General features: G+C 45.8%; 1 protein-coding gene across 2 annotated transcripts in view; it reads left to right on the top strand.

The window, feature by feature from the left end:
- The first annotated feature begins 398 nt into the window (after positions 1-398).
- The window catches only part of LOC117777885 (zinc finger E-box-binding homeobox 1-like), a 52427-nt gene continuing 36051 nt past the window's right edge, over positions 399-16774 (top strand). The window contains exon 1 of one of the 2 annotated variants that reach the window (XM_034612954.1): positions 399-711. In XM_034612954.1, the coding sequence (XP_034468845.1) occupies positions 654-711 (58 nt within the window). In that variant the 5' untranslated portion in view covers positions 399-653. Of the gene's footprint in view, positions 712-2830; positions 3123-16774 lie in introns of those variants that run through there. The other variant, XM_034612956.1, reaches the window with a different exon arrangement.

Below are 16774 nucleotides of genomic sequence, written 5' to 3' on the forward strand. Positions count from 1 at the left end.
ATATATGTAAGTAAAAGTAAAAGTAAAAAGTATTCGGTAAAGTACAGATACATGAAAATTGCACTGAAGTACAGTAACACCGTCTATGTACTATTTCCCATTCCTCACTGAAATAAAATAAAAAAGATTTACTAAACATTTTTCTGCTGATTAAGCACTTTTGATATTTTCCAAGCAATACTTCTATAAACTTCTATTTTTCAGACTTTTGTTTTTAATGTAGATGTTTTTTAACATTAATGAAACTGGTTCTTTCTCTTGATGGAGACTCTGAACTCCTCCTCTGCTCCCGGACACGTGTCTCTTCTCTCCTTTATCCCTTCACGTCCACCTGCAGACGAACACTTGGCCGCGGAGCACCTCCTTATTTCGGGCAGCGGAGGAGGAGGCTGCTCGTGCAACATGCGCGAGCACCACAAACAAACCCATGTGCGGCCGGTAGGAGGGGCCACGTGCTGAGGTGTTCCCAGAAGGTGATGCCGTAAAGGCGGCCAGTGTGTCGCGAACCAGGTGTTTCCTGCGCGAGGGGGAAGGTGATGTCGTAAAGCGGACGGGGTGAGGAGGGGGTGAGGAAGAGGAGGAGGAGGAGGAGGGAGGGAGGGAGGGAGGAGGTGACGAGCGAGCGGCTGCGTTTCAGACTCAGCGAGAGGATCATGGCGGATGGCCCCAGGTGTAAGCGCAGAAAACAGGCGAACCCGAAGAGGAGCAGCGGTAAGTCCCAACTCCTCCGCCGCCGCTTCTGAGAGCTCCGGGCCGGCCGCCGGAGCCGACCCTCCCCGGTGAACTCCTCCCGGAGAGTTTGCGGGAGTGAGTTGGGGACGTTTCGGGGAGTTTGCGTGGACTCTCCGCGTCCCGGGGTTGGTGGTGGACCGTTATACCTGGCTGGCTCCTCCGCCTAGCGGTGCATGGGGGCCGCCCGGAGGAGTGAACCGTTATCCGCCCGCTATAATAACCCGAGGAGCGCGTCCCCCTTCTCCTCCGCGGTTCTTCTTCAACACTTTTTCTCTCCATCTTTGTTTCCCCACTTTTCTGCCACTTTCCCACGCAGAGCAACTCTTGGCGGCAGGTTGCGGGGCTTTCTCATAACAACGTGGCCCGTTCAGCGCAGTTTGTAGTTCTTTTAAGTGGATGAATTTTTTTTTTTTTTTTTTTTCAGGGCGAGGTTTTTTTTGTTGCGGGATTAGTTTTCCCCACTCGGCCCCGGATGCCTCAGCTTCTCTCTCCCGGTCAGAATAATGCAACTTTAGCTGCCCGTGCTCCGCACCGGACGGGGGAACGGGCTGTGGCCGCTTATCGCAGTGGATTTGCTGCGTTGGGGGGGTTTGGTTTTAATGTGGGTGCACCGCTGCTCCGGTGATGGTCTAAAAGAGATGGGATGTTTGTTTTATCTCCACTTCACCCCTCCCTGCTGCGACTGCCACACCACATGTTCCCTTTAGTGAAGGTAAGAGTGTTGCTCCTCGGAAAGAACCGTTATTTTCCACCTTTTGTGCGCGTTTCCTTATCATCTGCACCCCAGTTTGGCTCCTTAAATGCAGCGTTTTCTGCTCGATTCCCATGCAAACTGCGCACAGTGCACATGTTCGAGGGGCTGCTTGTTGCACATGTGTGAAATGCTGCAAACGAAGGATGTTTTTGGCATCGCTGCGGAGGCTACAAGGAGATTTATGGCTTCTGTTATCTCGCTCGGTGTTTGTTTTGTCGCGTTTAATGTGTTATAATCCTCTAATAAGGAGTTTATCTTCGTGATTCCATTAGAAACATGTCAGAGGTGGTGCGTGTGGGCTGAGGCTACATGTGTTATAGATACAGATTATAAAAATAATACTTGGTTGGTGCAATAACTTTTAATTAGGACAATGTATTTTCACGTTTGCACCAGTTTGGCTTCGTAATTTCTTCGTATTTTCTTTCTCATCGTGTTTCTTTCCTCTTGAACATCATCTAAATCGCTTCTATTGCAAATGTTCGTCTTCTGCTCTGTGCTTCTGTAAAATCGGGTTTGAAATGTTGTTGGTTTTTTTTGGGGGGGGGTCATTACGAGGAGACACGTGGGCTGGCATTTCTCTGCTATCTTGCTCGCTGTTTGTTTGTTTTGTCGTGTTAAATGTGTGATAATCCTCTTGATACGTGGAGTTTATCTTCATGATGCCTTTACAAACATGATGTTTGAGTAAAGGTGCGTGTGGGCTGAGGCTCATCCTGGGTCCATTTGTTACAGATAAAGATTATAAGAATATAACTTGGTCGGTGCAATAACTTTAAACTATAGGACAAACCCTCTGGAGGATGTGTTTTTTCCACGTTTGCACCAGTTTAGCTTCGTAAATCCTGCATTTTTCCCGTCTCATCGTGGTTCTCCCTCTTGACCGTCGTGCAAACTGCGCACCGTGCACATGTTCGACTGCTGCTCCGTGCACGTGTGAAATCGGGTGGGATGTGTTGTCTTTTTGGGGTTGCTTCATCATGCTACTTGGTGGTGGTTTGTTTCCCTGGTGCTTTGGGTGTAATAACCCTTTAACAACGGGAGCTCATCTCCATCACACCTCTATAAACACGGTCCTGTAACAGCTGCACGTGGTCCGGGTCTATTTTGAATATGGAAAAATATCACTTTAAACGCAGGGTCGGTGCAGTAACTTTAAATTTAGCCGAAGCTTTGCAGGGAGACTCCCTCATTGGACGCGTTCTTACCTGTGCTCCCCCCCCTCGTACGTGGCATCAGCCTATTAAAAACCAGTAAATCTGCACAGATCTACCGCGATGAGGTGTGTTGCTTGAGCCGAGGGGCTGGAAAGCACCTTACCCCCCCCTTCTCTCTCCTCCTGCTGATGACGACACGACGGTGACTCTGTGCGTCCGTGCAGGAGCCATCATCATCATCATCATCATCATCCTCCTCCTCACCGCCACCATCATCATCCTCATCATCATCATGTTTACCTGCACGCACGGATAACGGGAGGGGGGGCTGACAAATGGCCTGGACATAAAAAAAAGAAAAAGAAACGCATAATAACACCTGCGGCTCTCGACCGTGACCGGAACCGCATCCGCCTCCCGAAGCCTCGGTGTCTGCGGAGGAGCAGAGACGCAGCCGCTCCAGATGTCAACTTGTGCAGGTAGAGATGATGATTGTGTAGTTTTTTTTTTCTCCGCATGGACGCTCGCCTCCCTTCTTCATTCTCGCGGGATTTATCTCATCGACACGCATTTTCTGACCCACTTGTGCATGTTTCATCTCTTCCCCCCCCCCCCCCTTCTATGTGCGGGGGGTTTTATTTATTTGTGCGTGGAGCCGTTTTGGTCGAGTGCGTCCTGCAGCTGTGTGTGTGTGTGTGGGTCTGTGCGTGTGTGTGTGTGCGGGGAAACGCGCGGTGCACAAGGTGGCTATTCCTCTTTATGCCTCCATCGTGCCGCGAGTCAAAGCCTCTCCATCTATTGTGTTGCGGTAATTCCGGAGACAAACGCACGCTGTGTGCTGGGGGGGGGGGGGGGGGGGAATGGCGGTCAGTACCATTACTGCAGTGAAGGCGGGGTTGCTGCTTTTTTTCTGGACCGGAGACAGCCAGGTATACGCAAGGTGATGCAACACCTATGAAGGTGCATTTTACACCGGCTTCCTCGTGATTTCCTCTCTGCTCGGGGCGGAGATACACGAGGGGAACCATCCTGAGAGTCCAATCTGCTGTGACTTCTACTAAATATGATTTTTAAAATGAGATTATCTGGCGGGGAAGGTGCGCATCTTGGTCCGTGTGATCAGCTGCAAGGGGGGGAAAAAACTCGCCTGCGTGTTCTTTTCATTTTCTTCACAGCCTCGCTCACCTTCTGTGTTTTTTCTTCCTGATAGTGATCAGTTTTCAGCCTCGTGACACAAACTGCTCCTCCACAGACACACTTCACCTCTTTGGGATTTCAAAAAGAGCTGATCAGTGCCAAACATTAGCCCGAGCTAATGCACCATGACCAGCAGGCTGCCGTCACCACGATGGGGCTGCTGGGTCACAGGAAGCTCTGATGTGCTCTGATCAATTCATATGATTTGATATTTATAATATGCTCTTATTACGACACAGACTAGAAAGTGAGAAAACCTGCTATTTATGGACATTTCTTAAATTACGTCCCATAACACTAATGGGACCATAGCTTCATTTCACTTTAGAGATTTTAATGCTTTTGGTCATTTCTGAGCCTACTAACAACATTTACATTTACATTTATCACTTATCAATGTCCAAATAAAGCAATCATAATTACCTTGTCTACAAATAATCCTTATTGATATTGCACCTTTCAAAACACAGTAACAAGGGGCTTTACAAATTCAAGGTAAACAATAGGACACAGCTATAAAGCAAACAATAAGAAACCATTTAAAAGCAATTTGAAGATAACACAGCAAAGATACAGAAATGAAAAATGTTACAGAGATAGCACAAAGATACAAATTTAGATTTAAAAGAGGACAAGGAGTTTGCATGACGGCTCTACTCAACTTGATTGGTCTAAATAGTGAGAGACCTTCTGACATTTCCCAGAGACTTGTGTCCTGTCTGTTAACATGCATTTCCCCTCTACTCTGTACTTTACGGTAGAGAGAGTTTCCCCTTTGACCCTATGCTTGGACCACGGGTCACACATGAGGTGTGTGTGGGGGGGGGGGATCTTGTGTTGGCGGAAATGTAATGGCGGATGCCGTGGTGTTTCAGTTGATGAGTTCAATTAAATAAACCGTTAAAAGTAAATAAACGTCGTGTTTATTACGTGTAACACTGTCCTGGCTTGAGAGTTTTCTTATTTGTCATGGATTAGAGCCTAAAGTAGGGATTGTTTTTATTATGGATCAATCTGACGATCATTTGTACAAGTAATCGATTTATTTCTTTAAATCTCCGTCACATGGATGATGTAATCCGTCATCCTTTCTCTGTTGGAGGCAGAGTTTGAGGACAAATCTACTTCCTCTCTATGTAATTTAAGATAAACATCATCTTTGTAACTTCTCCTGTGATTGAAACTAGTGAGAAACAGCTCAGACTTTGATTTGTCCTTGAATATCTTTTCTCCTTGAGCATCCCTGGCAGTCAGCTGTTGACTTCCATCTCCTTAAAGCCATGACACCTTGTGCGTTCCCGTAGTTTGATCTCATCCGTAATGAGCCCCATTGGAGTTTTGTCTGAAACTGGCTGGAGACTCGTTTTCTCACGTTCCCCCGCGCTGTTACGTTGTGCTTCCCCAATTCAAATGTTTTTGCTCTCGCCTGTCTCAACAAACAAAACCCCAACCTGCCTGGTATTAATGCTAGTTGACAGTCAGTTGCCCTTGCTCTACTTCTTCACGGAGATGATTTCCCTCCAGGCAGCAGCTGTAAACATGTCAGTGTGTAAAAGCCCAGCGAACGAGTGTCATCTTACTATCGGCCTGAAGAGACGCCCCAAAACTTTCCCTTCTCCCTCACTGCACTCGCCTAAACGAAGAGTCTGCCATGCATTTAGGATTAAAGCGAGCGGTGGCAGCGTGCAGGGTTCATGACATTGTTCTTCCTGCGTTTTTATATGATGTGTGATAGCTGTAGAGTAGAGTAGAAATATGAAGTCATCTTTGTTTTCGCATGAATCCGACCGCTGCCTTAATGATCTCATCCCCAGCGCCGCCACATGCCAGGCGTCTGCAGCTCCACTGTAAATGGCAGGTGTTGGCCCTCCGTGCAGACGGCCTGTTGCTGCTGCTGCTGCTGCTGCTGCTTCAGCCTCGCTCACGGTTTTGTCATCCAACGCCTTTCCTATCGCGTTTAAGTGCTCCATGTTTGTGTGTGTGTGTGTCAGCGTGTGAGTGTGTGTGCGTGCCCTCCGCTGGGCTGTAATCTAACACAGCAATTTAGGAACTCCAGGATTGCGGCCTGGTGTTAACATACCTCCGACAGGATAAACACAGCGGCCTGCTCTCCGGCTCGGAGGTAGAAGCTAGCCAGGGCTCGGCCTTTAGCAGCGTCGGTCCTGTGGAGGTTTGAGGAGAAATGGAACGTGTGGTGCAACCTTCAATCGGAGACGTTCTGATACCGACTCAAATACATGGACTTCACATGTCGGCCTGTACACAGTTCCCCTCCGATACCCGTGCATTTTGAGAAACAACAACTTGTCTAATGTATTTTAGCAGCTGTATGCTACTCACCCTGTATGCAGTGATGGTTGCTATGGCCTGGCTCGGGATAAACCATTTGAAACACAAATACATGCAGAGAATGAACGTCATAGAACTTCTTGTATCATCTACTCCAGTTTGACAGTCATGACTCAAAAAGAACCCACGTAAATCGAGGAATTCAAACCAATTACTTCTTTAAATAGCTGAAGCCTTGCATCTCTCTAAAAATAGTATTTGTCAGTGGTAGTGCAGCGCCACTGCTGTTTTGGAGCAACGCTGAAGAAGTGATTTCCGGAAAAAAAGATAATAGCTTTTTTTATCCAAGTGAAACTAATATTCTAATTGATTCTATTGGATCAGTAGATTTAAGCACTCGCTCATTCCCCCGACCCGTCATCTTCGACAGTGTCTGAGGCTTCTCCGATGCCGGTATCGTGAAACATCTGTACTTATTAAATCAGCTGATATATAATAGACATTTGTTGATATGAAGTTGCTTTGAATTATATTTTAAATGAACCCTCTCTCTGTGGAGCGATAGGCCCTTTGATCTACTTGCTGTTGTCTGATGCTCGGATGTCAAGCGTTTGTCTTTGTGTCTCTGTTTTAAAGACTGAGATTCCTCTGATCTTACTTCTTCAGATCAGTGTAGCGTCCCGGTTTAAGACCATATTCTGTGTTGTGTCTGTGGCAGAGCTCAACAGCCTCGCACCCGGCCTCGTACAGGGCGCTCTCTGGAAGGAAAAAAGGGGATTTGTGTGAGAGCTGCAGTGTGTTTCGTAGCCGTCTTCATGTCTCGGTGTCTGAATGAAGCATTTTTACTTGAGGTCACAGGGAGGTGCTCCAGTTACGCTTGTCTACAGAGCAGAGGAGTCATGTGAGTGTCCTCCTTCCCCTGAGTTAATACTGAGCTTGTATGTGTCGCGAATGTGCTTCACCACAGGCTGGATTCATGCTGCTGAGCTCACATAATCAAACTTATGCAGAATAATAGACGTTATGATATTGTTTATCACGGCAGTCGCGGAATATGAAGCCGCACCCTGATTTTATCTGCACGTTCCTGTCTCTCAAGCCATTGTGATATATTGTTTAAATAATGTATTTATAACTTCTAACTTCAGTCATGTACGACCTGAGTGTAATGTGAATATTAATGCACATGTCCAAGGGTCAGAGGAAAGTAGTCCTGAGTGCTGTTAGACGTGGTCCTGGTCAACAGTAGCTGTTAAGTGATCCATGACCACTGGTCATTCATGTTGCTGTGTGTGTGTGTGTGTGTGTGTGTGTGTGTGTGTGTGTGTGTGTGTGTGTGTGTGTGTGTGTGTGTGTGTGGGTGTGTGTGCGTGTGTGTGTGTGTGTGTGTGTGTGTTGTTTCCTTTGCCCAAATGGGCCTGTGGCATGACAAAGCACTACAGGATGTCTTTAGCGAGTCAGCGTTAACCCCTCCCATTGCCTTTTATGGTCCAGAGGGGGAGGTGCGTCAGGGCTACTGATGCTGCTGCTGTGACTAATTGAGTAATGTGTGTGTGTGTGTGTGTGTGTGTTTGTGTGTGTGTGTGTGTGTGTGGGTGTTAGTGTGTGTGTGTGTGTGTGTGCTAGCATCAAGGTGGGAAACAGCTACTTTCCTCCAGGCTTTGCATAACAACACAGTCCTTCTTGTTTGGATTTGCATGCATTAGCACGATGCCTGTGAGGGAAAATATCTTCCTGCTGATGCTGCTGCGTTTCAATTAGGTGACGTCAGCTGATGAAGGAACCTTGACAGATCAGACATGGACGGTTAAGGCAGGTCGGGTGGGTACTAATGTTTTTACACTCATAGCAAGTTAACTCAGATGATGTATTCAGAGCCTGATGATGACGACATGGAAGTTGTGCATCCTCAGAGCGAGATGCAAGAAACCAGCCCAGCATGGTGGGTATAAATAGTAACGTGTCACTTACACCTCATTTCAGTAAAAACCTCAAAACCATCAAGTAGGGTATTTCTGTTTGAAGGTTTGCTGAGGTGAAGCGTTTGAATCCTAGGTGTCTGATACCGATATAAGGGAGAAGAGAAATGTCCAATACTGATAATTTGGCGGATATACTCAAATATTTCCAAACTGGGAAATGATAATATAATTCCGTCTTGATATTTTTCTGTTTAATCCATAATCTAAACCCCAAAACAATCAAATATATAGAACGTCTTTTCTGATTCTCGATTATTCTGTAAAATAAAAGTTTTCATATCAGCAAATATAAACGCAGATCCTGATGTTTAATGCTCATATCAGCCAATATTTATCAGCTCAATAATAAAGCAGTCGGGCTCTAGTCAGTATAGAAACTTAATGATACGTGTTTTTTTACATGGCAGCAGTTCACTGTGCATTAACACATGTTTGTGGTGTGTTGTTAAAAGTTGTAATCTAAACTACATATTCATGAAGTGGGTTCAAATGTCCAAAACACATGAACCAGCACAGACGTGTCTGTTGTGTTGAGGGTGTGATCGGCCTCAGCGGCTCATGAACACTGAACATGAGAACTATTAGTGGAGGTGGAGGGGAAGCGATGCCCTCAAAACTGAAAGCAGCTAATCGCGTCATTCAGGCTGGACTGTGAAGGGATGTTTAGAAAAATCTGAAACTTGGTGAACAGTGTGGTCAGCAGATTTGAACCCCCCCCCCCCCCAGTCACCCACCCAGTTGTCCACATAGAGGTCAGAGGTCAGTGGAGCAGCCCTGGAGCTGTGATCCTCCACAAAACACAAGAGCCACATGTGCTACGAGGCTCTGTGGCAGTGAACAGTGTGTGGATGCTGACGGTCAGTGAGGAACCACGTTATGATCTGGATCTGGATCAGGAGGCGGACAATAGTGATGTTGTGAGATAGGGCGATTTCCCAGGGAATAATAAATGGATGTAGATTAAAAAAAATCTGGCATATTTAGGAGACTGGAATCTATGAGTGTGTGGAATTTGGTGCAGCTCAATTGAATTTAAGGGGACTGTTGGGCCTTGGTGGGGTTGTGCGCTCCTCTGAGTACTATTCGAGTTATGTGTGCAACAAGAGAGCTGCAGTAAAAAGGTACAGGACGGATGGATCCTGAAGAAAATATTAAGAAAAAAATAATTTGCTGTAGCTGGCTTTATAATCCATAAACTTCCTCTGTATCTAGGACACGTAAATGGGTGTTATCACACATTCAAAACCAAAACATTAATAACCATGTCACAGCACAGAAGGGAGCTGTGTTTAGGTGGTTCTGAAGTTCGTCAGTATAATTAATGTCCTCGAGAGAAATCAAGGATTTCGTGTTTTTTCTTTCTGGTTAATTAGAAAACACACCTCTGCCCATTTGAAGCTGTAATTTGAATCAAAGATATTCAAAGTTTGAAGCTGCTCTGCTGGTATAAAAATGCGAGACCGATGCCATGTTGAGAAAAAGAGGAAAAAGATACATTTCCAGTGCAGTCTGCCGTGTTAAATCATTTTATTGTGAAGCCAAATCCTGTTTTAAACTTACAACGGTTCTTAAAATTTGTGTTGTGAAGTTTGCTCGCTGCCGCCTACGCTAAAAAACAAAGCCAAATGTGAAACCAGAACTGAAATTTACCTCCAGCGCCACCGGTGCATAAAATCTCAGAGGAACTGCCAAACTTCTTTTCTTTTAAGGTGGTCTAACCCATTTCCACAAGTAACCTGCTCTGCTGATGCCTTTCATCGTCCTCATTCAGCCACCTGAATATTCATGTATTCAAGAGGCTTCCCAGCAGGGAACAGCTCACATTTTAATCTACACTCCTCTGTGAACCAGAGCTGAGCTGGGACACGGTTCATTCTGCTGCTGCTGCCGCTGCTGACCAGCACCCACCTCTAATGATGTGCCTGACAACTTCAATACGAGTGCATCCCAGCAGCAGTTCATGCACATGTTCGTCCGTTTGTGAGTTTGTGTGATTGTGGGGGTTCTGCGCTCATGCAGGCCAGTGTGTGGCAAAAGAAAGAGCCTCATTCAAAGTCCTGTGTGTGTGTGGAAGAGAAGGGGGGGGGGGGGGGGGGGGGTCACTCTTTTCACACTCAGCTGGTGGGAAACTCCTTCTCCTTCTCCTTTGGTGGTGCTACAATTTGCATATTCTTCCATCCTCCACTCTCAGTTGTGTTCTTCCCCGTGCTACACCTGAGAGCAGGGCCGAGGCTGGCGGCTCCTGGAGCTCAGAGGAAATCAGTGAGAACGCAGCCCCGGGCTGGTGCTCGCCTTCGGGCACAACACCGAGCCACAGCTGAGGGCGCTGCGCTGCCGAGACTCGGTCCAGGCGTAATCCTGTGAATGTTAGTAATTGAAGAGGAGCGCCGCTTGCCAGTGACGGGCTCCTCACTTTGATTCGCTTCCATTTCAAATTGGGACACATCTCGAAGGTAAACCAATGGGAAACAGGTGCAGAACATTTAAAAAAAAAAAGAAGAACGTGGGGCTGAGAGGAGAGAAGGAACGGGAATAATGAAAAGGGAAAATAAAAGAAGATAGGGAAACAGAACAAAGATGAAGATCTGAATTATGACCTCTGAGAATATTGTTCTTCACCGCAGTCACAAGCTGTTAGTGACTAGTTTTTAGAGCATCAGTCAAACAGTTTTTCTCACATTTCTTCCACTAATTAATCAATTGACTGATAGATGAATTGATGTTGGACATAATCAACAAGTAAATTCCTCTTTTTGGACAATAGATCTTTTTTAATGTTATTGTATATATCAATAGATAATTACGTAATCAATGCAATAATTTAACCAGCGTTTTTGTTTGTCCCGATACTGCTTCAGGCGCATTGTTGTTGAACAATAGGGGGCGTTCTGTATATGCAACGGAATTATAGACAAAACTGTATGAAAACCGCGCAAATGCCTTTTTCACAGGATCCAGATTATTTTCATAGGGACATTATTTATTACAATAATTCTAAGAACCACAGACAGTCATTTATTCTGATAACATATTTTATTTCAAGCGATATGAAGCTACTAGCCATACCAGAACATTCTTTGAAGATTCCCAAATCCCTGTGATTGAATAGGGCTTTTTAAAAAAAGATAATTGGGGGAGGCCACCTCCCAGCAGCCCCAGTGGTCTCAGGAGACATAAATCAGGAGCGGTGGACAGGTGGGTTATGAGGGGCCTGGACTCACTAAAGACACCCCAGAGACCTCGGGGGGGCCAGCAGCAGCAGGACAGGTGGGAGCTGAATGGAGAATTAGATTAGAAGCACAGTGCAGAGATTTATTTCTCCTCTTTAATGCTGTTGCCGTCCATGTGAGCCCTTTGTGTTTTCACGTGTGTTTCACACGGGAGGAGTCACACAGAGATGAAAAAAGTTCGATGACATTTTTTAAGAATTTGTTTCTATACTCGCTTGGGGCAGAAAGTCAAAGTGTGAACTGCAACTGTGACATGTTGCACTGAATGAAGAAGAGGGGGTAGTTTGTTACAGATACAGATCTGTCTCATTCATTTAAATGGGGTGGAAACAAATTATATAACCTTCTTTGTCCGAGTTTCAACAAAAACAGAACTTTTCACAAAGAGAATATTTATTGACTGTTGGATCAGACTATTAAATGAAGTGAGGCGTTCCTAATAAACTGACAGCTGAGTGTAAAGGAAGCCGGCTGAAGGAAAGTGTGGGTTCCTATACACGTGTACTTTCATGTGGTCGAGCTGTTTTTATCCCACACGTATTTAAAAAACAGGTGTTAACATGGTAACTAAATATGACTGTACACCGTGGTTGTGTGTTTGCGTCCTGCCGACAGCTTTCTCTTCATGTAGTTTGATGTCATATTTGTTTTAAAGCAGGATGGATGTGGAGCTGCCGTCTCTCAGTCTCCCTCTCCCACCACGCAGGATGGATGGAGAGCCCACACGTTGAAATGGATCAGAGGATTTGATTAGACGCCGAGTGGAGTTGAAGTGCAGAAATGTGGATTCTCCCTTTGTGTCTGTCCTCCACCCTGTGTCCTGTGGGCTTGATTTGTAGCGCGTGGACCCGGCGATATGATAAATGGCGCTTGTAAAAAAAATGAACACCGGGAGGAAGAAGAGACAGAGGCGATGGGAGACACCTCTTGCTTGCAGACAAAGTATGCAGATCTATTCAAACCCCTTCATAACCCGTCAGAGTGGATTTAGATTTGTTTGTTGACGCAGGAGAACATTAGGAGTCATCCTTTTGAAATCATGCAGGCAAATTCACGGTCGAGTGAAAAAAGAGAGAGAGAGAGCTGGAGAGGCTGAGAGAAAGGGAGCGTTGTTATTGAATTACAGGTGATGGTTGCTAATTGGGCCCTCCAGAGGTTGTGTGTTTGTGTGTGTGTGTGTGTGTGTGTCTGTGTGTGTGTGTGTGTGGCTGGCTCAAGGGATGCAGAGTTGATGAAGCTGTTAGGGTAAAGTGCGGGGGCCCCAGTGCGCTCCCTGAGTGCTGCAGAGGCTGTCCTGTCCCCGCGGAGCAGCGCTAATGGAGGCCACCCCAGCCCTGATGAATTACACCCAGTCTGGATGGATGGAGGGATGACGGAGCCGGGGGTGATGCTGCCGTAATTGAGGCGGCTGCCAGGAGAGAAGAGAGACGTTTTTTTTTTGACGAGCCGTAGGCACGAAGCAACACGTTCATACCAGATACTTGACAATAAGTGCATCACCGCCCCACTGCTTCTTGGCAGGGTGGCGTCGGGGGCCCGGACGTCACACTGCATCAGCTTTTTTATCTGAATACATGTTGTTCCTATCTCTTGATTCACGTGACACAATGGTGACTCAGCCTGTAGCCGCTCCATGAAATTGTAAAAATGTGATGTCAGGGTCCAGGGGGAAACATCCCTTTGTTGCTCAGGAAGCAACGTTTTATGTTTCCTGACGCAGCGGTTGTGCTGAAACGATTTGTCACCTGACAGATTCATTTATACAAATCTAATTTGTTATGATTTTAAATAATCTATCAAGCAAAAATAACAGATATTTAAAGATTGAAACAAATGGACAAGGGTGAAAACATAACCTCCTGGTTCGAGGTGATTAGGTCAACGTGCCTCCAGCTCCTCAGTTTTCTCAGGATTTGCTGTTTTTCATTTTTGTCTTTTTCTTGCTCAATCTTAAATTGAACATTTTGTTTGTTTTAAAAATCCAACAAATTAAAGACGTCATTTTGAGCTTTGTGGAATTGTCATTTTCACTCTTTTCTTCATTTTTATAGATCAAACAATTCACAGAAAACAGGAAATCAAGAATGAAAATCATGAAGTCTCGGGTCGTTCCTGCCACATACACTGAGCATATTGCTCTATATTGTTTTGAACATATTATCACTTCTAATTTACCTCCCCTTTGTAATTGTTGCTCTACTTTCCGCTGAGCGTTCAGGATGTAGGACACCGTCTCGTGCTTCTCCACTTTGGTAGATTTGTGTTGATCAAAGCAGTTCTGGCATCAGTGTTGTCGCTGCAGGACGACTGCGGAGGTGTCAGCTGTTCGGTCTGAGAGAAGAGCGACGACACTGCAGGCTCGTTTCTCGGTTTCTGCATTTCCCTTTTACAGAGAGATTCCCCTGTAGTGTCGTTAAGAGGACGTCTCGTTAGGCCGAAGTTACTGAACTAAACAAGTGTGTGATGATTGTTGCCCACTCTACTGTCACTGACTAAAACCACTGGGTGAACTTTAACTTACTATCTGTCAAATAATTTGCATCAACCCACTCGGTGAAAGCTGCGGTGCTTCTCTGTGAAAAGGTTACGGAACTCAAGTTATCAACCACAAACCATTATGTGATGGTGTGGCCTGTTTACTTAGTGAGTGACGGGGTCTCCTCTGTACTGGTGTTGCAGCAGTGGTGGCTGGGATCACTGTAACTCTATTGTGTTTGCTAAATGTTGAAACCATATTTAATACAAAATTCTTTAACTGTACGCGTGTCCCGTCTGCTCACATGGAGGCTGGGTTTTTAACCTATACTGCAGCCGGCCACTAGGGGAGAATTCAAACGATTTGGCTTCACTTTTAGGGATCTGTCATTTCGTCATTTTTGTGCTATCGTCATGAAAAACTTATCTTATCTTATCAAAGTCTGAAACCTCAAGCAGAGCTGGAGCTGAGCTGCAGTTTTTTCCTTTTTGGGTTATCGTCGGAGGAGCATTGGCACGTGTGCAGCTTCCCAGGCTGCAGCGTCTTGACTGGGTTTCATCAACACTGTTTGTTTTCCCCTTTCTGTTCTCATGCATCTTAATACGAGTTCAGAGATAGTCAGAGTTAATCTCAGCAGCTTGTAGTGTGTAGACGTGTGGAGGCTCATTAGTCACCAGTTGCTTTGGCCCACAGCGCCTCACAGAAAAGACAGAGGGCTCAACAGCAGGAGCATTTATACACAGCAAAATAAAATCTGTGAGCGAACAGATACTTCGGTTCCAAGTCGGGCTGCGATTCCTGTTGATTCTGATTTCAAGCCAGAAAAATAATCAATTTTATCAACCGAGCAATTCTTTTTTTCAGGATAAATGTCTGGTTCTACCTTGTAGGGGTTTTCTTTTTCCTTTCATGGGAGCAAAGTCAAGGCAAGAAAGTTATATACATCAACTTGTAAGATTCATTGAGAAAATAACTGTTGGATATAATCGATAATGGATATAACCATTAGCTGTGGTGCTAATTTCATAACGGCTGTGCTCTTGAAGTAAACACCATGCTTCTCTGGAAAATAATCAAACAGGCTTATAAAAGTAATTAAAGCCGAAATGTGATGGAAATGTGGAAAATGTTCATGGGATGTGACCTAAAACCGTCTCGACTTTCCTGGAAAATCTGCCCAAGCTTTGCTCTTGCCAGGTTCCCCCCCCCCCCCCCCGTGACTCAATCCAGTGTATTTACAAAGTGTATCCCGAGTATTTATGTACATAGTGTCATAATCAGATTTGTCTGGCAACACAGCTCTTAAAATAGAGCCTAAACAAGCAGCTGAAAATGAGTAGAAACAAGCAAAATCCAGTATTTGCTCTAAGTATGTGTTGGGTGTGTGTGTGTGTGTGTGTTGAATCTGTTGGTGTGTGTGTGTGTGTGTGTGTGTATCATACCTTGCCCAGCGTAGCAGGTGTGCCCGGGTTTCAGCCCCATTACAGGTCTCATAAATACCATCTGACACTGTTACAGCAGGCAGGCTTCAATATAAACCTCTTCTCCTGTGGCGTGAGCATGCAGCCCTTCAGCACAATTATATTATACCACACTTCGGGGGAGGAAAGCTACACCCCTGCCCAGGCCGAGCTGCTCCGAGCGCACATAGTTCCTCTCAAGCTGAGTCTTATGACTGTGAATATGAGCTGCTTTTATTTCTGTTTAAATCACTCTGTGTCAAAGCTGTTTTCTTAAAACCGCAGCATGAATTAATTTGACTCAACCTCAACCTCATTTGACTTCTTTTCTTTAGTTATTTCCAAACGTGGAACCTTCTCCAAGGGCTGTAGCGTGTAATATCCACCAGGTCACGTGTTTATTTGAGACGTGAACTTCATCCAAAACGCACACCATCATCTTTTACAGGTGAAAAAAACACATAGAGCAGACTTAAAGTGTTTAATCCATTTATATCCTGTAACTATAACGGAACATTCGTGACCAGAAGGTGTCACAATAATAAGTATTTGTCTGGGACTCACTTTGTGCCGATGCAGCTCTGCAGCGCTTCTCTCTCTGCTGCCTCGTGTGGTTAACATTTCAGTCAACCGGCGAACTGAACGTGCTTGACATTCTGCTAAACTGTGTTCGGAAGGTCCTGCCTGTCCCTGTGTTTTCCTTCCCCCTCCTCCCTGCATTGTGTGGCCGGGTAAACAGGCGCACACAAACACAAAAACACACACACACACACACACACACACACACAATTGTCTTTATCCTCATAGGCTGCCTGCACATCCAGGGAGTTTGCTTTGTGCGCCGGCAGGCTTAGGTTTATGCCTTTGTCTTTTACTGCCTACCACACACAGAACAGCCTTGACTTGTTTATTTTTGACGTTTTCCCTAAACACACCTGTAAAAGGAAAGTAGGCCTGCATCTCATTATGCTCTCAAAATAGGCCGCGGCATTTTCACCGGCTGCTCGTGGAGGGTTTGCACCGCTCCATCCTTCCTGTGCTCAGACACAAAGTAGGAGGAACAAGCGTTTCAGTGCATCAAGTATCACAGTTTGATCTGCCCGTGTGCAAGTTAATAGACTGAAGATCCTCTTGGATTCTTTCTGAAATGTTCCCAGGTTGCGTTTTGGGACCCAGACCATTTGAATTTAAACCAAACACGCTGTTGTTGTGTCGCGAGGTAAAGTTCTTTGAAAACGAGCTTGTAGCTGTGGCCCCTTGCAATCGTCCCAGAGGTTCAGCCGAACTTTGAATCCAACGGCTCCAAGCATATGGTGACGGTCCTCCCGCTCTGTGCCACTCCCTCTGCACCGCCAGCTCTCTGGTACCCGGGCACAGTCTCATCTCCCAGCTTGACGCTCGCCTCGCTGACAGACGTTCAAAGCGAGCTAGCTAGCCGCCCCGGCCTCCAGACGGCAGCGGCATGGTCTTCATTTAGCGAGGACAGAACTGCTGTGC

This window comes from Hippoglossus hippoglossus, chromosome 17 (assembly GCF_009819705.1).
Source record: "Hippoglossus hippoglossus isolate fHipHip1 chromosome 17, fHipHip1.pri, whole genome shotgun sequence".
NCBI classification, from domain to species: Eukaryota; Metazoa; Chordata; class Actinopteri; order Pleuronectiformes; family Pleuronectidae; genus Hippoglossus; species Hippoglossus hippoglossus.